The following is a 23,273-nucleotide window of genomic DNA, read 5'->3' as shown; positions in this document are numbered from 1 at the left end:
AGCACTTCGCTTAACCCTGAAGCTGCGAGACCTGCCACCCTACTGTCCCCTCTAGTTTTCTGAGGTTTGAGGAACAAGGAATTGGGTGTAAAATCAGGAAATATCCTGCATGTAAATTCTTGATTATTCTTGTCCTTCCGGGCAGAGCCGCCTCCTGCGAGTCAGCCGTTTGACTCTTTCTTGCTGAAGGATGAGGGTTGCGGGGGGCGCATGGGTGCCCCGGACCCAGAGGCAATGGCGCATCCCCTGGCGTGGCGGTCGGAGCAGGCCCCGAGGAGGTCGTGGGCTCAGAACTCAGTCCTTGTGTCATCTTAGAAAAGATGTTTCAACTTGCCGACCGTCAGCAAGAGCTAAAAACAGGGCTGGAGAATTTACCACTGAGGAACTTATGATCTGAAGTGAAAAACGCTGAGAACAGACTTGCCACCGGTGAAAACCACAAAGCCGAAATGGAGGCCGTGCCCGGAATGCAGAGTCTGCCGGCACTGCGTGTCTCACGCCCTGCCACGGACGGCGGCCCCCTTCCACTGCCCAGCAGCTCTTGGGAATCTCGTTTCGCTTTTACAGGAACGTGGCATGGTCAGAGGCAGCCATCAGCTGTCTGGGGACCTGGATTTGACAGGATTGTTCCATCCCACGTCCAGGCAGCCCCAGGTGTGTGGAGACGGGGCAGACAGGAGACCCTCCCCCTGGCCTGTGCTGTCTTCCCGGGAAGATCACTGAAGACTTTCGTCTCTTCCTTTCCTCACCTTCCCCAAGCGCTCGCTGCACAAGCCCCCTCCTGCCTTGGCCCTTCTCCCACCCCATTTCGGTTTGGTCCCAGCTTACATCTCATCCTAAGGATTAAGTGTGCAGCTGAACCGCAGTTCTCAGATGAGCTGCAGGAATCCAGCGTGGCACCTGCCTGGGCAGTCCTGAGAGAGGGATTCGAAGTGGGGAAGGACCCCGGAGTCTTCCCGGCACATGGTCTGAGGCTCCAGCCACCAAGTCCCAAGCTCAGTCTGTGCTCACCACGACCCGACAGCTGCTCCAACCTGTGGGGACCCATCCGATCCTGCACTCCCTGAGGCCGACAGCTTTTTGACACCCAGGCTTCAGCCACAGACAGACAGACGTTCCCTGCCTGGGGGTGGTTGCCCTTGCTGGAGAGAAACAGAAATGGACAGAGGGTCACTGGGGTGGCCCTGGGTGTTCTGCGGAGAATCAAAGTCGTGAGATGGAGACAGGAATCCCATTAGGTTTGGGCGGAGCCGCATGTGGTCCTTTCTGGACCTGCTTCAAGGAATCCGACGGTTGCACGACCTCAAACCAGTTGCTGTGGGATAAATGTTTGTGTCCCTCCGAATTCAGATGTCGAAACCCTAACCCCGGAGGTGGTGTTTGGGGAGGCAAGGCCTTTGGGGGGAGATTAGATCATGAAGGTGGAGCGCCCAGGTGTGATCAGTGCCTTTGTAAGGGGCTGAAGAAACCAGATCTCCTTCCGCAGCGAGGCCATGCCTCAAGGAGACCTCTGTGAATGCAGAAGCCGCTGTCACCAGACACCAGGTCTATGGGCGCCTTGATCTTGGACTTACCTGGCCAGAGCTGTGAGACAAATTTCTGTTGTTTGGGCCTCCCGGTCTGTGGTGGTTTGTTATGGCCGCCCAGACAGACCAACAACCGACCTGTGTGAAAGTGTGAGTCATAAAGGGGTGGTGTTGACAGCGAGTCACTGCCGTGGACGAGTGGTGTTGACAAAGGCGTCCTGTCCAGGTAGGAGCTCCGTGTGGCTAAGTGGTGTCCGGCCTCAGAAAGTGATGCCTTCTTGATGTCATCTTCACACTGACAGGAGTTTTTAGTTCTTATTTTAAGACTTTTCTACCCGACAGTTAACTTAGCATACAGATGTCACAGTAGATTAACCACATGAATGCTTTCATTCCTAAGCAGCTCATGTGGGCGAGTTTCTAAAGCCATGTTTGGGCCGATGCATCACGCAAGGGGGAGTCCCTAAGATGCATCATGTCCGTGGAGAAAACGAAGCAGGACACACGTGTGAGTCGTCACACCCTTGGTCAGCCGGCTTGGCCATCACACAGGCCTCCTGCCCAGGATGTGTGTGCGTGTGTGTCTACCTGTGTGTCTCAGCTCAGGCTGCTTGCTGTGACAAAGTCCCCTAGACTGGGTGGTTTAAGCCACAGGAGTTTATTTCTCTTGGTTCAGGGCAGGAAGTCCCGGATGAAGGCACCGGCAGATGTGCTGCCTGGTGAAGGCTCACTTCCTGATTGACAGACTGCCGCCTTCTCACTGTCCTCATGTGGCCAGGCGAGCAGAGCAAGCCCACAGAATCCCATTCACGGGAGCCCCACTCCCACAGCCTCCTCACCTCCCACAGGCCCCACCTCCCAGCACTGTCCGCCTGGCGTTAGCATTTCAACACATGAATTCAGGGGAAGACAAATGTCCGGTCCGTAACAGTGTATATGTGTAGATGTGTGTGTGTAGATGTGTGTATGTGTAGTGGGTGTGTGTGTGCATGTGTAGCTGTGTATGTGTAGATGTGTGTATGTGTAGTGTGTGTGCATGTGTAGCTGTGTATGTGTAGGTGTGTTTATGAGCATATGTAGCTGTGTATGTGTAGATGTATGTGGAGTGTGTATATGTGTGTATGTGTAGTGTGTGTGGGCATGTGTAGATGTATGTGCAGATGTGTATTTGTAGATGTGTGTATGTATAGATGTATGTGTAGTGTGTGTGCATATGCATGTGTAGCTGTGTGTGTAGCGTGTTTATGTGTGCATGTGTAGCTGTGTATGTGTAGATGTGTAGTGTGTAGATGTATGTGTAGTATGTATGTGTAGTGTGTGTGTGCATGTGTAGATGTGTGTATGTGTAGATGTGTGTAGATGTATGTGTAGTGTGTATGCATGTGCATATGTAGCTGTGTATGTGTAGATGTGTGTACGCGCAGTGTGTATATGTGTGTGCATGTGCATGTGTAGCTGTGTATGTGTAGATGTGTAGATGTGTAGCATTTATGCATGTGCATGTGTAGCTGGGTATCTGTGTATGGTAGCTGTGTATGTGTGTGTAGCTGTGTATGTGTGTATCCATGTGTGTATGTGTGTGTTTGTACATGTATGTACATATACATATATGCATATGTGTGTAGCTGTGTATACATGTGTGCGTAGGTGTGTGTCTAGCTGTATGTGTAGCTATGCATCTGTGTATAGCTGTGTATGTATGTGTGTCTGTGTTTATAGGTAGCTGTGTGTGTAGCTGTGTGTCTGTACATGTGTATATGTGCATGTATATGTGTATAGGTAGCTGTGTGTAGCTATGTGTGTGTGTTTGGGTAGCTGTGTGTGTATTAAACTGAGTGTGTATCTCACATTAAAGCAAGATCCCATAGGAGCCATACTTTGTTCTGGCGACGGGGATGAGAGGGAGTTGCAGCTGCCTTCCGCCCCTAGCGAGTGGGTGCAGGCCCAGCTGCTTGGGTGTGAGAGCTCACGTGCAGGTGTGACAGGTCTCAGCCAGGACAGTGGTTCTTGGACGTGGGTGGGTACCGGAGGCTGTCCCTGGTGCCGTGTGGCAGGGTGCTGTTCTCAACCACAGAGGAGCTTCGGAGCCCTCTGTCCTCTGCGGCATTCAGCCGGCCTCCAGTTACGAGGCCGGGTGCAGACGCAGAAGTAGAGCTTGTTCTTGGTGCCATTGGCCCTGCAGGGTCCTGGCACTGCCCACCTTGGTGGGGATGGTTTCTCCAGAGAGGGACTCTGCCCCCAACTCTGCGTCCAGCGGTGTTTGGCTGCCTCATAACCTGCAGGTGCGGGAGCTTTGGCGCCTGCTTTTCAATCTCAGTGGACAGGCGGGGATTTCCACGCCTGACTTGGGAAGAAAGAACAGGGTCTTTGCTTTTCCTTTGAGGCTGCAGCACAGAGAGTTCGGAGATACCCAGGGTAGCAGCAGCTTGAGACCAGCACCAGCAACCAGCTGAACCAGGCTGTGCGGCCCAGGTCAGGCCCCCGGGCGATTTCAGCTCCGGGGTCACCCGGCCCCATCCTCTCCCCTGGGCAGCTGGAGGCTGCCTTTAATGGCGACTGAAAAGTTGCCACGAGCTCCTGATCATTGTGGTAGGTACTGCGTGAAGCTGAGACACGCATGAGCCACATCCCGGGGGCTTTGAGCCCCCACCGCGGCGGTGGCTGAGGGAAGGCTTGTCACACTCGCTCAGGAGGACACGGGGCCACAGTGTTCGCTCAGCGGCCTCTTACCATTGGGATGGAGGAATTTTCCGAGAGGAAGTGAGAATTAACAATGATGAAAGGTTTGTGGGTGAGTGACAGGCCTGTTCTGTTGAGGACTGCATGGGACATTGTGCGCTGCCCAGAGACGGGGGCAGAGGTCAAGAGCCCTCGAGGGCTGGGAGAGTTCGGAGGGCAAAAGTCATCAGAGCACAGCGGAGCCGGACCCAGCAGCCGCCTTCCCACTCAGGGGCTTCATTAGAACCCAGCATTGCAGGGACTGAGCTGTCCCAGGTGAAGGGGAGGCCATCACGGTGCGTGGACGCCCCTCGGCTCAGCCCTCTAAGAGGCTCGGCAGCTGGGATGGGCTCGAGGCGTGAGCCCTCAGGGGAGGTTAGGAAGGAGCTAGGGAGAAAAGATATGTTCGTGTGACGTGCTGGCCGAAGTGAGAACAGTCATGTCAGATAATGAGTCATGTCCCATTGAGGGGTGCTGACAAGGGCTGGACAGGCTCTCGGGAGGAGGCCACGGAGCCCTGTGCTGAGGAGACACCCACAGGGAGCCTCGTGGGCCCAGTGTCCCAGGATCACTGGATGGTAAAAGCTGCCCTGCCTGGCGTCCTGGCGTGGCTGGGCTTGGCCAAGACCCAGAAGCAGAACTTCCGGAAGCCGGAGGCGGTGGCTGTAGGGGGTGCGAGGCGGCAGCTATGGGGGGCACAAGGCGGCGGTGGACTGTCACTGTTAAGAGACAAAGCTGTGGTTGTCGCAAGCTGTGTGCGCCCTGGGTCTTCTCTGTGAGGACATGGATGAGGGATGGCGAACTCCCATTATCTGTTTGCCATAAAAAGCTACCCTAGACTTTGTTCGCTTGAAACAGCCTTATTTTACGGATTTATTCTTCATTTAGTGGCTCAGGAGTTCCAACGGGCTCAGCTAGGCAGTTCTTCACTCCACAGGGCGCTGACTGGGTCCTTCACTCAGCTGTGTCCTCGTGTGGGGCAGGCTGGAAGGTCCTGGGGGCTGCCGTCCCACACCCCCACCTCCCTGCCCTTTCACAAAGCCCGCCCTCAGCCCTCGGTGCTGGGCCTTCTCAGAGCAGGTGGACACTGGGTGGTGGAACCACCTCTCTGATGACCGTGGGGCATGAGAGGGCAGCTGCAGTGCCCTGAGTCCCAAGCTCACTTCCGCCGAGTCCTGTGGGCGAAACAGGTCGCAAGGCCGGACCCCAGCTCGGGGGAGAGAAATGGATTCCGTCCGGCCAAGGCGGCGAGGCAGGGTCAGTGGCCGGCTCCAGCAGGCAGACCTGGAGCCCGGCCTGTGGGACTCCAAAGTCAATGTTCAAATGGAGCCCTTTGAAATTGAATTGTTTCAAAGGCAGCACCGTCAGAGAAGCTGGACGATACCCACCAACTGCACAGTTAGGCAGGTTATTAGGGCACATGCGATGTGGAATATTATGCGATATTTTAAATAATGGTTACATTGTTTAAAAGCATGGAAACAGTTTGTTCTCGGCGTTAGGAAGGAGGCAGGAGACAAGCTTCTCTATCCAGTATCATCTCAACAAGGTTAAAAAAGCCCAGAGAAAAAGGCTCGGAAGGAAACACACTGAATTGTCATGGTAGCTGTCCCACGGTGGCCAAGATAACGGGTAATTGTCTAAATTCACGTCACTTTTGTGTACTTTCCAAATATTTTCTTCAAGCAGCACACGTTTCTTTCAAATAAAAATTATGTAACAATGAAGAACATGCCTCAGTTTTAACTGAAATACTGGGTGCTGATGGAAACGGGCCAACATCCATGGAGTCCTCGGGGGCCGTGGAGCCCTCGGCTAAGTGTCTGCCTCTGGTCTCTCCCCAGGTGGGCGGGGGCAGGACGGAAGCCCGGTCATCACCTTCCCTGACTACCCGGCCTTCAGCGAGATTCCGGACAAGGAGTTCCAGAATGTCATGACCTACCTCACCAGCATCCCCAGGTGCGTACGCTCAGAGCCCAGCAGACACTGTGGTTCGGGGCAGAGTCTGAGGTTTCACCATCGTGCGGTCCCCGCAACTCTGGGATGAAGCAGAGTCTCTGTGAGATTTCCGCGTCGTGGGGTCCCTGTGAATGTGGGTCGGGGCAGACCCCCCCCATGATTGTGGGGCAGGGCAGAGTCTCTGAGGTTTCACCAGGATGGGGTCCCCATGACTGCGGGATGAATTAGGGTCTGTGGGAGCCACCGTTGCGTTCCCCGTGGCTTTGCTGAGGGGTTAGAGCTTTGTCAGCATCATGGCTCTGAGGAGCTCAGGAGTCTGCCTCAGAGCTGATCTGGGGTCCGAATCCAGCCTTTCCACTCCAAGCTGCTGTTCTTTCCTGTGTTACCACCTGGAGGCTCAGCTGCTCAGCAGTCGGGATATGGCTTAGCCCGGGCACTGCTTTTCTCCCGCGTGAACTGTCACTGTGCATGCCTGTTTGATCAGCAGAGCTCTGGTGCGAGGGTTCTGTGTTCTTAATGCCGCAGAGGCCATCTGCGCGGGGCCAGAGGCTCATGGGAGCAGAGCCCGTCCACGTGGCCTCTCTGCGATGTGGTCAGGTCCTGGGGGCGTGGCCGCCTCCTGCCCTTTCCAGGAGAGAACTGACCCCAGAGGTACCAGAAAATCGGGTTAGCAAAAATGGTTCCCTCAGGCTGCAGCTTTTTTGTTCCAGGCATAGCCGGGTCCCCGTCCTCTGAAAAGGTAGGGAGTCCAGTTCTGTATCTCCCCAGCGGCCGGCGGGAGAGCAGCGTCAGGCCGGTGAGCTGCAGGCTGACTTTGGGGGGCACCACGGGGGTCTCGCATCTGCTGCGGTCACCCCAGCCACCAGGAAGATCCTGAGAACGTCAGCCACACACCACACACACCAGGCAGTGTAGCTGCTGCTTCCATTTGGGGTATAGTGAACCACGCACCACGTAAAAACAAATATCCTTAAATGTGGCATCTGTATCCCTCACATTACATAAGGTGGAAAACAGAGGAGATGTTTAACCATCAGTGTGAAAGTGCAGCCGCGGCCATTATCGTGAAGGTTCTCCTTCATTCTTCAGTCTTTAAAGACAACAGCGCACTGGGCCTGGTAACTGAGAGCTCAGCACATCGGCCTGACCTGGAAAACAGCACATAGATCCCCTGACAAATGTCACATACCCACCAGTTGGCAGCAGCCAGCCTCTGCGGTAATGCCTTGAGGAGAGAGAGAGTGGTGGGCACCTCTGTCCACTTGGCGGGTTGAGGTGGGAGCTGGTGGAGCAGGGAGCTTGTGAGCCTGTCAGGGGCAGGGCGGGTTGGAGGGCAGAAAGAAGGGGGCTCGTGGCCAGCTGTGGTCAAAGGCCTGGACATGGCAGTGTCCTGGTAACCCCAAATCACTGTGTGTTGGGTTTGTGATTCTGACCTCGGTCTCTTGTCTTTTGTGAGAATCTTGCACCCACCATGTGCCAGGCTCTGCTGGCTGAGCTCAGTGCACGGAGGAGGGGCTGGGTCTCGGGCCAAGTGGCCGAGTTCCCTGAGGGCTGATGGGACCGGCTTGGTGGGGCAAGGCTGCAATGCTGCAGATGGTTTCCACACATTCGTCCCTGCTTCTCAGTTGCACTGTGGCAGGAAGGCGGTTATTAAGCCCATGTTATAGATGAGGCTTAATAACAGGGTGATGGCTGGAGAAAGTGGATGGCTGGGCAGGGGAGCGCCCGAAGGCTCAGACCCATGGCCCTACCCCGAGGACAGGGCTCCAGGTGTGCTGTGGCCACAGGGGTGTCCTTGGAGAAGGCGGTGATCTCCAAGCCTCTAGACCTGTGTCTGTCACCTGCACAGGAGGAAGAGCCTGTGCCCCAGGGGACGACCGGCCTGGCAGGTACATCCGCCCCCTGATGGCGCCTCCCGGCATGGGGCTAAATGAGATTCTGTGGTGTCCACACTGAATGCTGACTGGTCAGACTCATTCTCAGAAGTCAGGGCTGTTGTCAGTGCTTGCTACTTGGAGCCATGAGCTGGGGGGTCTCCTGTTTGTTGAACCTTCCTGTCTCTTTTGTCTTAGAAACTTCATGGAGTCCCTTAGCTACCCGCATCCCTTTTCTTGAGATTTTCTAGCATCTGCAGTGCTCAGAGGCCACCCATCAAGACCATAAGAGTGTGCTACGCGGCACGTGTTCATATGTGCACAGCGCTGTTTATCCGATGTTCTGGAACCTTCCACAGCCCCCTTGCCGCTGCCCCACTTCTCTGTCTGCTTCTTCTCCTGAGATCCAGGAATATCAGATGCGTCCAGATTCCCGCAGGACGAGACCCACTCAGCCATCGCTGTAGATTGTGCATCTGTGAGCCGCACAGCCTGGTCTGGCCGAAGGTGGCTGGAGCACAGGCCCAGTCCCCGCTGTGGACACGCGGGCCCCGGGATCCCCAGAGGCAGCTCCGTGGATCCCCACTGTTTGCCTGTGTATGGAAACTCAGGTTTTCTGGTCACACTTAGATTATAAAAAGTGGAAGAGGCGTTTTATATCACCACACGGTCTAAGTCAGATCCTGGAAATGCCAGCTTCGTTCAGCCCTGAGCAGCACTGCTGAGCGTGGAGCTGTTTCCCCCACCAGACTCAGTGTGGGTGTCTGAGTGTGCGGAGTGAGTGTGTGGGGTGTGTCGTGTGAACGTGTGGCACGTTTGTGTGGTGTGGTGTGTGTGTAATGTGAGCCTGTGGTGTGTGGGGGGTGTGGGGTACGTGTGGGGTGTGTGTGGTGTGTGTGGGGTGAGTGGGGTGTGTGTAGGATGAGTGTGTGGGGTGAGTGTGGGGTGTGAGGTGTGTGGGGTGTGTGGAGTGTGTGTGAGTGTACGCGTGCATTCTATCCACGTTTCCTTCCCTGTGTGGTATGTATGTAATGTGAGCATGTGGCGTGTGTGGGGTGAGTGTGGGGTGTGAGGTGTGTGTGGCATGTGTGAGGTGTGTGGCGTGTGTGGAGTATGTGTGGTGTGTGGGGTGTGTGGTGTGTGTGGTGTGTGTGTAATGTGAGCATGTGGCGTGTGTGGGGTGAGTGTGTGGTGTGTGTGGTGCGTGTGTAATGTGAGCCTGTGGCGTGTGTGGGGTGAGTGTGTGGTGTGTGGGGGGTGTGTGGAGTGTGTGGCATGTGTGGCCTGAGTAGGGTGTGTGGTGTGTGTGGCGTATGTGAAGTATGTGGGGTGAGTGGGGTGTAGGGAGTGTGGGGTGAGTGTTGGGTGTGAGGTGTGTGTGGCGTGTGTGGAGTATGTGTGAGGTGTGTGTGGTGTGTGTGGGGTGTGTCGTATGTGTGGAGTGTGTGGTGTGTGGGGGGTGTGGGGAGTGTGTGGTGTGTGTGGGGTGAGTGTGGGGTGTGTGGGTTATGAGGTGTGTGTGGCATGTGTGTGGTGTGTGTGGGGGGTGTGGGGGGTGTGGTGTGTGTGGCATGTGTGGGGTGAGTGGGGTGTGGGCTGTGTGGGGTGTGTGGGCTGTGTGGTGTGAGTGTGAGTGTACGCGTGCATTCTACCCACGTTTCCTTTCTCCCGTGTGGTGTGTGTGTAGTGTGAGCATGCGGCGTGTGTGGGGTGAGTGCGTGGTGTGTGTGGCGTGTGTGGACTATGGTATGTGTGTGGGGTGTGTGTGAGCGCGAGTGTACACGTGCATTGCACCCACGTTTCCTTTCTCCCGTGTGGTGTGTATGTAGTGTGAGCATGTGGCGTGTGTGGGGTGAGTGTGTGGCGTGTGTGGACTATGGCATGTGTGTGGGGTGTGTGTGAGCGCGAGTGTACGCAGGCATTCCACCCACGTTTCCTTTCTTCCCGGGTAGGTCTTGTCAGTGTCAGACCCAACGCTCCTTTTCTCTCTGGAAATAAAATTCTTTGATAACAAAACCCAACCCGCGTGAATTTGGGAGGATGCGCGTGTGCCCTGATCAGAAGGACCACAGAAGGGAAGCGGCGGGCCTGTAAGAGCCACCTGTCCCCTGGCTGTCCCGGCGTCCTAGGGTGCAGCAGCCGCGGCAGCTCCCTGGATTTCTGTGAGCACGGGGGCCGCGGGCGTGCTGTGTGGACCCTTTGCCTCCAGGGTGTTGCCACTGAGCGTGTCCTTCCTGAAAGAGTGAACAATTCTTGACACATTTCTAAGGGAAATCTTCTTCCTAAAGGCATCTAAGGGATGCCTTCTTGAGAAGTGCAGAGTGTGTTAAACACGGGGGGGTCAAGCACGCCCTCTGCAGATAAAACCAGGGTCTCCACAAGCCTTGCAGGTGCAGCTTGGCGGAGGGGACCATCCCAGAGGAAGTCTCTGCATCCCTGGCGAGCAAAATTGCCAGGCTAGTGACAAGGAGGAGACCTGCCCGCGGCGCCCTGAGGGTGCTGTGCCCGGGGAAGTGCCCTCTGCAGGGGACCCTCTTCCCAAGGTGGGGCGGGGCTGCCCTCTGCTGGCGACGCGGAGCATTGCGGCTCGGTCCTGGGACATCGCCCGGAGACAGGGAGGGCGGGGAGCTTGGACCTTGTCTTCCAGGAGAAGGTGGGCGAGACGCTGGCACAGGCCGTTCCCCGGCAGGCAGTTTGCAGACAGCTGCACAGCCAGCACGTTCTTTCAGTGGGAAGAAGTGAAATTGACCAGGCCTGTTCTTTCGAATGTCAATGCAAATTAAATGGACAAATCTCTCCTGAAGGCTGCTTTTAAGGGGTTTCACCTGTTACATTCTAAACCAAGCATCACTTCATCAATTTAGAAAGAATGTTGTATCCTAACTGTAACTTTCCTTCTGTTTTCATTTGCAAATGCCAGGTGTCCTAATTCAAGCACTACATCTGACTATACTCATCATTTTTGTAATATTAGACTGAAATAGACAGGTTTGCCCCGAATGGTTTGGGACACCTGTTAATAGAAATCAAGTTCTTGAGCCTTGGAAAGACGACTCACCTGGGCAAAGGGGGAGACCTCATGCTTTGCTGACTCAGGTGTCTGCCGATGCCCGATGTGGACCCTCCGTGTTGGGGATGTCGGGCTTTGGGCTCTCACATTTGTCAGAGGGCAGATTCGGATCTCCGAAAACCCTATAGCCCTTCCTGTTCCTAATGGTGCTCGATTTACAACATCGGCCAGGCCTTGGTAGACGCCAAGGTCTCAGAGAGGCGATAGAGACCAGTGACAAGCAGATTCCAGACCCTGTATGGCCCCCTTAGAGCCACGTGGGCTGGGGAGGAGATGCAGAGGTAGATGCGTCAGGCCTGTGTGTCCAGGCACTGCTTGCTGAGAAGTCTCAGTGGTCAGTGCATACTGGGAACACAACAGCAAATAAACAGAGAAAATTGTGGTGCTGAGACAATATGTCAGCTATGGAGGGCTCACAGGGCAGCGGGGTTGTGGGAAAACAAAGTGAGAAAGAGAGACAAAAAGAGAGAGACAGAGACAGAGACAGACAGTGAGAGACAGACAAAGAGAGAGAGAGATAGACAGAGACAGGGAGACAGCGAGAGACAGAGACAGAAGGATAGAGACAGAGACAGACAAAGAGACACAGAGTGACAGAGATAGAGAAACAGAGACAGGCCAGGCGCGGTGGCTCAAGCCTGTAATCCCAGCACTTTGGGAGGCCGAGACAGGCGGATCACGAGGTCAGGAGATCGAGACCATCCTGGCTAACACGGTGAAACCCCGTCTCTACTAAAAAAATACAAAAAAACTAGCCAGGCGAGGTGGTGGGCGCCTGTAGTCCCAGCTACTCCGGAGGCTGAGGCAGGAGAATGGCATAAACCCGGGAGGCGGAGCTTGCAGTGAGCTGAGATCCGGCCACTGCACTCCAGCCCGGGCGACAGAGCCAGACTCCGTCTCAAAAAAAAAAAAAAAAAAGAGAAACAGAGACAGAGATAGAGACAGAGACAGAGAGACAGAGACAAGGAGAGACAAAGAAAGAAAGAGACAGAGGAAGAGACAGAGAGAAAGAGAGAGAATCAGAGAAAGAGACAGAGAAAGGGAGAGACAGAGATAGAGAAAGAGAGCATGAAGGAAGCAGAGGGCGGGGGCGGCAACATCACCGTGGACAAAGAACTTAATGTAAACTGGGAAGCCGTCGTCACAGAGACCCCAGGAGGGAGCCAGTGGCATCTTTGGGGGCAGCGAAGGCACCAGGGGGCAGGACAGAGTGCCGGGGAGTCGGGGGCTGTAGGGACAGAGTCTGGGAGGTGAGACAGGGTCTGTGGAGCCTTTTCTGAGGGGCTGTGTTTTCTGTGACGTGGGTGCCGAGGAGTTCATGACCTGCCAGTATGCAGGGTGGAGGCAGGAGCTGGGAGATGGGGAGGAGGGTGGCAGCCCTCAGAGAAGGTGCGAGGTGGGAAGCTTGGGGCTTGCTGGAGGAGCAGTGTGGAAGGAGTTCACTGAAGCTGATGATGACGCTTATTTTCCCTGGGCCTGGCTCAAAGCTCCCAGCTCCTTGGAGGTAGGGACTCCATCTACCAGCCAGCTTGCCAGGACAGAGGTCATGTTCAGCCCATAAGAGGCATGTACACATACGGATGCACACGTGCACCCACACAGACTTGCACATGCCACACACACACACACACAGATACAGGTGTGCGGGCAGTCACACACAGACACAGCCACACACATGTACAGATGCACACACGCACCCACACAGGCTTGCACATGCCACACACACAGATACACACAGGCATGCGGGCACTCACACACACAGACACCCACACACGTACAGATGTACACAAGCACACACATGCTCACAAGCACGGACATGCACACACCACACATGGCCCCACCCGCAGCATTGGGGATTACAATTCAACATGAGGCTTGAGCAGGGACAAATATCCAAACTATATGTCACACACACACATACATTCAGGTACTTGTGCATTTACACAGACGTGCATGTGTATAACCCCCCCCCACACACACACAGACATGCAGGTGCATGCATACCCCCCCCACAGACCTGCACATGTACACACCACACGCATGCACAGTTTGGACCGTATGGGGAGGGTGCATGTGGGACGGAACAGAAACACGAATGTAATCATTAGGCTCCCAGGAAAGAGGAGAGTCCTCCTATCTCGCTGACTCTAAGATGAGCAGCTGGAGCCAGCTCGGTTTGTCGTCCCCCTGCGGTGACCTGAGCACCCTGTCCTGCTCTCTGAGCTGGAGGGCAGCTGGACCCCAGCCCTTGGAAGGGCCCCGCTTCTCGCTGTGGGTTTGATTTCCTATTGAATTTTGAATTGGCTTTTGAATATAAGGACAGGAAGTGTCTGAGCGTGCGTGAGTGTGCTAAACAATTTAATATGTGTGCATTAAAAGTGAAGCTTCCGCTTTGCCTCCTGCTCCCCCACAGCTAACTGTGGAGCTGCATTGGGGTGCCCCCCAGGCTGTTCATCCGCGTGTGGTGGGACAGCACAGGACATGCCACCTCACAGCTGTTCTGTTCAGCGGTGTGCCGTGGTGCCTTTCTACCTGGGCGCCATTTGCCGCTGCCTTTCATTTTATATATATATTTTTTATGTTTTGAGACAGGGTCTTGCTCTGTCACCCAGGCTGGAGTGCAGTGGCAGGATCTCAGCTCACTGCCTCCTCAACCTCCTGGGCCCAGGATTCCTCCTGCCTCAGTCTCCTGAGTAGCTGGGACTGCAGGCATGAGCCACCAGCAATTTGGGTATTTTCTATAGAAATGGAGTCTCGCCGTGTTGCCCAGGCTGATCTTGAATTCTTGGGTTCAAGTCATCTATCCACCCTCGCCTCCGAATTGCTGGGATTACAGGCGTGAGCCACTGCACCCAGCTGTGCCTTAAGGCTTCCTGGCCCCCGTGATGTAAGCGGACCCGGTGTGCTCACTTGGGCTGGCCCCTGTGATGAGTGGACCCCTGTGATGTGAGTGGATCCCCATGTGCTCACTTGGGCCTGTTTGCGGGCATTTTGTAGTCCCCATTGTTTCCCTGTTAGGGTCACTGCTGTAAAGAGTCGCCCGCCCTGGGTGTGGCTGGTTTCTGTGTTCTGTCTGTGAAATTGTGTCCTGTTTCTAGCAGTTCTCAAATGCTCCAGCCGGGTGATTCCCCTCCCCACACCCACCCTCACCCCAATGGAGTTGGCAGTTTCACGGCTGCCCTTGTCTGCCGTCCTGGCTGGCCTGAAACTGTGCTGGCCCCGGTCGCCCTGCACGGTCTGAAGCCCTACATGGAAGCTCTGCCACCCACAGCCAGCCTCGTTAGGAGGAGCCAGGAGACACGCGCGGCCCCGGTGTCTGCGTGCTGCCCTGGGTGGGAAGCCACTTCTCGGGTGTGTGTCCCGTCTCCACAGCAGCATTTTCTTCGTGGAGTCTGCTGCTTCTGAGCATTGGGGACACGTCCTGGAGGCCCTGCCATGCCTTCCTCCGGGTCCTGCACGCACCACGGTGACCACCTCCCTGGAGGCCCTCTCCCCGCGCCCTCCCAAAGCGCGTTCTCCAGGCCCTTTTCTGTTACTGCTGTTGAATTCACCCGCTTCTGACCACCTGTGGCCATTTAAATGTAAAATGAAAGCTAAATAAAATTTAAAATCCAGCCCATGGCAGGCAGGGCTGCCCTCTTTTTTTTTTTTTTGGAGATGAGTCTGGCTCTGTCGCCCAGGCTGGAGTGCAGTGACATGATCTCGGCTCACTGCAGCCTCAACCTCCCCAGCTCAGGTGATCCTCCCACCTCAGCCTCCCGAGTAGCTGGGATGAAGGCGCATACCACCACACCCGGATAATTTTTGTATTTTTTGTAGAGATGGGGTTTCACCACATTGCCCAGGTTGATCTCGACCTCCTGGGCTCAAGTGATCCACCCACCTCAGCCTCCCAAAGTGCTGGGATTATAGGCGTGAGCCACTGTGCCCGGTCAGGCAGCCTCATTTTTGTTCACACATGACCAATGGCTGTTTACAGGGCTGTGTGCTGGTTATGCTGTTCTGTCCTGGAGGAGGAGCGAGCGCCCTCACCCTCGCCCTTGCCCTGGTCTCGCCCTTGCCCTGGTCTCGCCCTCGCCCTTGCCCTGGTCTCACCCTCGCCCTCACCCTTGCCCTGGTCTCACCAGCATGAGCAGAAAGACAAGACCTGGGGTTGCAGTGTCTGTGCTCAGGGTCCAGGACACAGCTCAGGGCCAACCTTCCTTGGGGAGTGACAGTCCCGGGAGGTTAAGGGTTGCGGTGGCCACAGAGCCACAGATCTGAGGTGGGGAAGACCTGCCTGAGGCAAGGCAGGCCCGCCGTCCGGGGTGGCTGGCGTCAGGGTGGGCGCCCTGATAGCGAAGGACCCATGGCGCCCACACCGGAGGGCGGGAGGAGGAACAGCATGGCCCCCGTGAAGCCCCTCGAGGAAGGGTTCCTGTCCCACGTGCAGCACCCCTCGTGCAGACCTCACCATTCCCGACAGGAACACTTGTGATATTCACTTCCAACCACGCAAGGGCGCAGTTGGGCAACGGCAGCTATTGGAAAAATGTTGAAACTGGGGCGGCTTTTCTGGGTGACTCTGACGCTGCCATTGCTTCACGATTAATTTTTGTGTCCTGCTTAGATAAAATCATATCTAATAAAATACGTGCAAGGCTTCTAAGCAGAAAACTGCAAAATGTTATTGAAAGAAATTACAGTAGCATGAATAAATGGAAGAATATTTTAGTTCACAGATTAGAAGACAATTAGTATAATAACAATGTTAATTCTCTCTAAGTAAACATATAGATCGAATGCAATTGCCAGATAAAATTCCAGCAGGTTTTTCTTTATTTAGGTATGAACATTGGCAGGCTGCCTTTACATTTTATATGAAAATGCAAGGGGTCAGGAATAGTCAACCCAACTTTGAAGAAAAAAGTTGGAAGCTGGCCGGGCACGGTGTCTCAAGCCTATAATCCCAGCACTTTGGGAGGCCAAGACGGGTGGATCACGAGGTCAGGAGATCAAGACCATCCTGGCTAACACGGTGAAACCCCGTCTCTACTAAAAAATACAAAAAACTAGCCAGGTGAGGTGGTGGGTGCCTGTAGTCCCAGCTACTCGGGAGGCTGAGGCAGGAGAATGGCGTAAACCCAGGAGGCGGAGCTTGCAGTGAGCTGAGATCCGGCCACTGCACTCCAGCCTGGGAGACAGAGCAAGACTCCATCTCCAAAAAAAAAAAAAAAGTTGGAAGCTGATACTGCCAAATATTAAGACATTATTAAAGTGACAGTGATTAACACAGATGTTGTAAACAGAAGAACAGCAGTACAGAATATCTAATCCAGACAGACCACATATCTACAGTCTCTCGATTTATTTCTTAAGTGATACGGTAGCATGGAAGGGGATGGACGTCCTCAGTAAGAGGAGTGGATGTGATTGGCTGTCCATGTGGGAAATTATGAATGCTGATACCTGCCTCACACCATATACAAAAGTTAATTCCAGATAGATCACGGGTGTAAATGTGAACTCTAAAGTAATATAGTCTCTGTTCTCGACAAACATAGGAAAATGCCTATCTCAGAGTAAGAAAAGATTTCTTACACAAGGTTTAAAAGGCAGTTATCAAAAAAGCAATTATCAGAAAGGAAAAGGTCAGTAAGTTGGGCTACATTAAAGTTAAGTTACTCTTTTCATCAAAATGCACCATGAAAAGATTGACATGGAAAGCCACAGTATGGAAGCAGATGTTTGCAATGTGCGCATCCAATAAGAAACTTGTTTCTAGCTTATACAGAGAACTGCACACCAACAAGAAAAAAGAGAACCTAGCAGAAAAACAACCAAAAGATGTGAACAGGCATTTCATAAAAGAGGATAGCCGCTAAATACAGAAGGCTTCCTGCCTCTAGGAAATGCAAATTAAAGCCATGCCAGGACACCACTCTGCACCCACAAGAATGGCTAAAATTCTACCAACAGACAGTATCCACTGCTGACAAAACCGTGGAGCAGCCAGAAGTCACGTGTATTTCTGGCAGGTGTATATTCGTCCACATCTACATAATTACAGCAATTCCTAAGAATCTGTCCAACATGAGTGTGTATTGTGTGCACTAGAAGACACGTATAAGAATGATCAGTCTTATATTCAGTTTAGCCCCAAACTAGAAACAACCCAAATGTCCATTAAGAATAGAATTTTTTAGTAAATCATATTTCATCATATATGTATACCATAACCCAGCAACAAGAACGAACAAACACCCTACCGCAACAACGAGCAAGCACCCTACCGCAACAACGAGCAAGCACCCTACCGCAACGAACAAGCACCCTACCGCAACGAGCAAGCACCCTACCGCAACAAGAACAAGCACCCTACCGCAACAACGAGCAAACACCCTACTGCAACAACGAGCAAACACCCTACCACAACAACGAACAAACACCCTACCGCAACAATGAACAAACACCCTACTGCAACAATGAACAAGCAAACACTCCACTGCAACAACGTGGATGAATCCCACAATGTTGAAAGAAGCCAGACACCAAAAAAGCACATATTGCATATTTTTATTTGGACAAAATTCAATGGCAGGCAAAACTAATGTATGGTGACAGGAGTCGGGTGGGGCACCCTGAATGGTGGGAACAGCCTCTCAGTCTGGGCACTCACTGCCATCACTCGCACTCTGTGCTTCTGCATAGTGTGCATTATAACTGGACAAAGTATTCACGTAAAGAATGGCGTCCTCCAGGGAAAAGAACTTAGGTGCCACCTACTGTATCCCAGATGGGCCGAGGTAACTGAGTCACACTCTGCAGGGAGGGCCTTCTTGTGCGTTTGTTTTGCTTTTCCTGAGGACTCGGCCACTCTGCTGTGCAGGGACCTTTCTCCCAGACTCCTCTTCCTGTCTTGGGTGCAGGTTGACGTTTGAGCAGCAGACACCAAGGGTCCCCTTCCTCCCGCCCGGGCCTCCCGTCTCTTCAGCCCCTCCTGACCACGAACTGTTGATTCCTAAGCTCCGCCGCCCTCTGCAAGTGCTGCTCCTCCCGTGCCCTGGCCTCCGCCTGCCCCCGCCCTGGGAGAAAGCATCCTCCTTGCCCCCACCATGTCCACGCAGCAGAGGCAGGTGGCCAGGCACTGGGGGAACCTGGTGCCGGGGCCTCCCTGTCCCACTGGCAGGGAGGAGCCAGCCGCTGCGTCCAGACCATCCCTCATGCGCTGCTCCTGTCCAGTGAGCTGTGGTCGCACCCGCAGGCCAGCGGGCTGTGTGCCCGCGTGGGTGGGGAACCATGGGGCTCCCAAGGTCGTGAGCCCTGAGCAGTTTGGGTCTCTTGTCACAGAAGACGCAGCCAGTTGGAACATTCCTGAAACTGTTTATGAGACCTCTGGGCCTTTTTTGTTTATTTGGGCCAAAAGTGAGCTCACTGGCTTCAAACTCAGCTGTTGGGCGACTGGCCAGGGCAGCCCCTCCAAGGCCAACTGCTGCGGGGTTGGCGGCCGATGGAGCGTCTGGGGCCGTGTTCGTGCCCTGGTGCGAGGGAGCGTCTGGGGCCGTGTTCGTGCCCTGGTGCGAGGGAGCGTCTGGGGCCGTGTTCGTGCCCTGGTGCGAGGGAGCGTCTGGGGCCGTGTTCGTGCCCTGGTGCGAGGGAGCGTCTGGGGCCGTGTTCGTGCCCTGGTGCGAGGGAGCGTCTGGGGCCGTGTTCGTACCCTGGTGCAAGGGACGTTTCTGGGGTGGCTGCCAGCTGGAGTTATTCTACCCCAGCTCCTCCAACACCATCACCTTCATCCGTGTGGGGACTCTGGGGACCGTTTCCTGCTGACACTGGGCAGGAGCCACACCACGCTCTCCCTCAGGCACAGGAGGCCACAGATGTGGGCGTAGATCTGAGCTCCCTGAGCCCTGGGTCCTCATTCCTGTGAGCAGATCCAGGTTCTGCCTTACGGTTTGGGGCAGTGCAGCCTTGGGAATGCCGTGGACTGCGGGGGATCCTGTGGCCCTGCCCGCGTGGCCGCAGTCAGTGTGGGTAGAGGAGGTGCTAGGGGCTCTTTACATCCTCACGCCAAAGGCTTTTTTAGTCCAGGCTTTGCACCTTCTGAGTCAGTGTTCCTGAAATGTGTCAGGAGAGGTGACACGGGGCTGAGGGGGCGTGGATGAGTGTCCACCTGGGTCCTACGTAGGGGGCAAGGTCGTGGCGAGAGGCTGCGCAGAGCAGGAGGCTGAGTGCTGGTGTGTGGGCATCTGGGGTTGGGTCCTTGCTTGGTGGGAACATTAGGAGGCCGCCAGGGTGGACGTGGCCTTAGGGGCAGCACACGTGGTGTCTGAGCCAGATTCGCCTGTCTCTGCTCACAGCTGTGTGACTTTGGGCAGGTGACTAAAGCTCTCTGTGCCTGGAGAGGATCATAGCACAGCCTCATGGGACGGTCGCTGGAGCCTGATGAATAGCTGTGGGGCTGCTGGCACAGTGCTTGGTCCAGAGCAGCCCTGGAGGACAAGTCCCTCTCCCTGAAGAAGCGTATGCTTCCCGCCCGCACCCCGTTCCCGTGCACACCCGGTGCCCGCACCCCGTTCCCACGCACGCCCTGTGCCCGCACCCCGTTCCTGCACACGCCCTGTGCCCACACCCCGTTCTTGCACACGCCCTGTGCCCGCACCCACGATGGTGAGCACGGCCAGGGCAGGAGGAACCAGCGCTGTCGTCCTGCCCAGGCCCCACACCTTCCGCAGCTGAGCAACGGTGACTGCCCCGTTAACGCCACCTGGAAACCAGTCCGTCCTTCTCATCGAGAAACTGATTTTCTACTATGCATTTTTTGAGTCGAATAAATTTACAACACCTTGTATTTCACTTGCAATTTTGACTTCTAAAAAATGTTTTCGTTGTTGGTAACTTTGGTTTCTCATTGAAAACAGATGCCTATTTGTGATGCTGGTGCTCCCGTTACAATGTAACCCAAAGATTTAAACGTAGAGTGAGTGGAAGCCCCACACGGGCAGGCCGGGCGGCATCCAGTGGCGACGGGAGCACATGGTGCCTTTCTGGTGGCTGCATCGTCAGCCTGCCCTGCCGGGTGTGAGACGGATGCGCACCTAACGGCGTGAGAAGCCAGATGTGGGAGGCACTGAGCACTGTGGGCAGTGAGGCAGGAGCTTGGCTGCCTGTGGGGCAGAAGCTCCATGGCTATAACTGGATGTGTTTGGGTCACAGGGGTCTGCGGGGTGCGTCCTGGCTATAACTGGATGTGTCTGGGTCACAGGGGTCTGTGGGGTGCATCCTGGCTATAACTGGATGTGTTTGGGTCACAGGGGTCTGGGGGGTGCGTCCTGGCTATAACTGGATGTGTTTGGGTCACCGAAGTCTTGGGGGTGTGCATTCTGCATCCAGCAGCTCTCACACGGCAGTCGTGGTCCCCGTTGCCGGTCCGGCCTGTTGTGGAGTAGCGGGGACATTCATGGGCGGACACAGAGGCTGAGATTCCACCCCAGTCAGAGCTCTATTCCAGGGGAAAGGGGAGAAACTGAGTCAGGCTTTGTTCTGCAAAACAGTGATGCCACTCAGCCAGCGTGGCGGGCTGCAGCACACTCAGTGGCTTCATTTCACTCTCACGGTAACCCCTGGGGGTGGATTCTACGATGACCCTCATTTTTACAGAAAAGGAAGCAGAGATGGTTCACAGCTGAGCCACCCGTCCAGGGTGACGCCTTTGTGGAGCCCGCCAGTGTCGCAGAGGCGGTGAGCCCCTCCCGCCCAACACACAGCCCTTGGCAGGGGCTCCTCAGCAAACCCTGCAGGTGGGCAGCGTGGGGTGTTTCTCGCGAGCATCACCCGCTTCAGGACTTGGAAGCACTTGACTGGGTTCGCTGGGCTGAGCATTATGTGCTCAGTGGAAATCAATCATTCTGGGCTCGTCTCCTTCCCTCTAGGAGGAGTGGGACCCGGAGAGCTCCAGGACCAGCTTCCTGGCTTGGAGTCCAAAGGCAGCTCTGAGCACACGCGGGTCAGGAGGGAGGGGAGCTGGGCTCTGCCTCTGTGGCCTGGCGCATCCAAGGTCCCTTTGTGGAAAAGGCACGTGTAGCACCTGTTCCTGGAGGATAACCTGTCACTCTGTGCCTCCCCCAAGGGAGCACGCAGGTCTACACGGAAGTTCCCACTGTGTCTCACGGTTCAGAAAACGTCGTCAAAGTGCTCAGACTCAAGAAGTAAATAAGGAAATATGAAAACATAACTTTCTTTCTTTTTTTGAGACAGTCTTGCTCTGTTGCCCAGGCTGGAGTGCAGTGGCACCATCACAGCTCACTGCAGCCTCAAACTCCTGGGCCAAGCAGTCCTCCCACCTCGGCCTCCCGAGTAGCTGGGACCACAGGCACGTGCCACCACACTCAGCCAATCTTTGTATTTTCGTAGAGACAAGGTCTCATCATGTTGCCAGACTGATCTCAAACTCCTGGGCTCCAGTAATCCACCCACCTTAGCCTCCCAAAGTGCTGGGATTGCAGACGTGAACCACCATGCCCAGCTGAAAATATAACTTTAAAAAAATCTTAGCTCTATAAGAACTAAGCCAGATCAGAAAACGAATTCTGTCTGTGGCCCCTACAGCTGTGAAATGGAGTTGCTGACTCCCCGTGCTCGTGCACAGGCCTAGTGCCCACTGCAGAAGCTGCTTTGAATGAAAGCTAGTGTTTATTCGTGCACTCACCCAGAAGGTTTCTGCCATTATTGAATCAAATCACCCCTCACGTGAGGCGTTTTTCACGGCCAGATGCAGACAGGGACACAGACGCAGCAGCACACAGCACACACGCACGTTCGGGGGCCACTGCCTCGCCTTCGTGTCTTGGGAGTTGCTGTTTCTGTCTTTAAATTTGAGCATCAGAAGGATCTGAGACATCCGACATAAATCCCTGGCTTGTTAATGATGCTCGCAGCGAGCAGAGCACGCCCACAGACTGCATAATTTATCTCTGTCCTGCAGAATTCTGATTTTCATGTAAACCCAAGACATGTTCAGAGACTTGGAAATTAGCGATTCCAGCCCCTGCCTTAGGCGTGCCCGTGTGATTGTTTCTGCCGTGGATTGGCTGGTGGTAGCAGCTGCTGGCATCACGCAATTGGCTTGGCTGCAGAGTGAGCCCGCGGAAGAGGGCTCTCCGCACCTACTCTGTGACTCAGGCTCCTGCCGCCAGGCTCAGCCGAGGACGGAGGCTGTCGTTATACAACGCACGAGTGCGGTCTCTGTCACAGATGTGGCTGTCGCAGGGAGTGCTGCCTCCTCTCCCGTTTCCAGCAGATGCTTGGGAACCTTCAGAAGTCTTGGAGATTTTCTCCCAGCACCATAGCAATGCCACCACAAGCGAATCCTTAACGTGGACCAGCACGGGCACCTCAGATGCCAGGACCGGCGTGATGTATGCGCCATAAGACTGTCTTGGAGGGTTTAGCCAGCTGGTCACCCAGGAAAGGAAAATGACTCGGTTCTTAGTGTGGAATAGCAAATGACTGCGCTCGGGAGAGGTGGTTCTGCCTGAATCTGTGAATCGAGGTGGTTGGTGTTAGGCTGAGAAATAAGAACACATCGGAAGGGTGTGCCCTTCCGTAGTGAGGAGGTTCTGGGACTGTGGGGATGGGGCTGCCGGGGCCCCCGTGTGCTGTGCCTCTTGCCTGGTGTTGCAGAAATGGCATCATGAGTACGGGGGATCTCCCTCCCAGGAGGTTTTCCGAGGGCTTTCCTGGGCAGCCGGCTTCCCACCTGCACACGTTAACCGCAGCGTCTTTTCCTCACTGCAGCCTGCAGGACGCTGGCATCGGATTCATCCTGGTGATAGACCGGCGGCGGGACAAATGGACCTCCGTGAAGGCGTCCGTCCTGCGCATCGCAGTAAGTGCTTCCCGGGGCTCTGCCCCGCGCCCGGCCCCCCCCCGGGCTGGGTGACCGCATGGTGCTCTTCCTCTGCGTCTGCCGCAGTTCCTGCTTTGTGCTGAGTGGAGCAGAGCCCAGTCCCGGTGCGGGGAGGCTGGCGCCAAGGCTCCCCTGCTTGAGCTCCCGAGGTGCTGGTGCCTGTGTGTGTTTTCCCAGACGGGGGAACTCTCAGGGAGCCTCGTGTGACTTGAAAACAATTTCCCCGGACAGGGCGGTCC

The 23,273-nt window shown here is 55.0% G+C and overlaps 1 protein-coding gene across 22 annotated transcripts in view; it reads left to right on the top strand.

The window, feature by feature from the left end:
* Positions 1-23,273, top strand: part of LOC105485266 (MCF.2 cell line derived transforming sequence like) — a 203,300-nt gene that overhangs the window by 129,810 nt on the left and 50,217 nt on the right. For 18 of the 22 annotated variants that reach the window (XM_071080989.1, XM_011747518.3, XM_011747517.3 and 15 more), the window contains 2 exons: positions 6,089-6,203; positions 22,923-23,013. In XM_071080989.1, the coding sequence (XP_070937090.1) occupies positions 6,089-6,203; positions 22,923-23,013 (206 nt within the window). Of the gene's footprint in view, positions 1-6,088; positions 6,204-22,268; positions 22,544-22,922; positions 23,014-23,273 lie in introns of those variants that run through there. The other 4 variants (XM_071080998.1, XM_011747531.3, XM_071080996.1 and 1 more) reach the window with 2 other exon arrangements.

Source organism: Macaca nemestrina, chromosome 16 (assembly GCF_043159975.1).
Source record: "Macaca nemestrina isolate mMacNem1 chromosome 16, mMacNem.hap1, whole genome shotgun sequence".
In the NCBI taxonomy this organism is placed as follows: domain Eukaryota; kingdom Metazoa; phylum Chordata; class Mammalia; order Primates; family Cercopithecidae; genus Macaca; species Macaca nemestrina.
The sequence above is the reverse complement of the archived record's forward strand: the minus strand, read 5'-3'. Positions and strand labels throughout refer to the sequence as shown.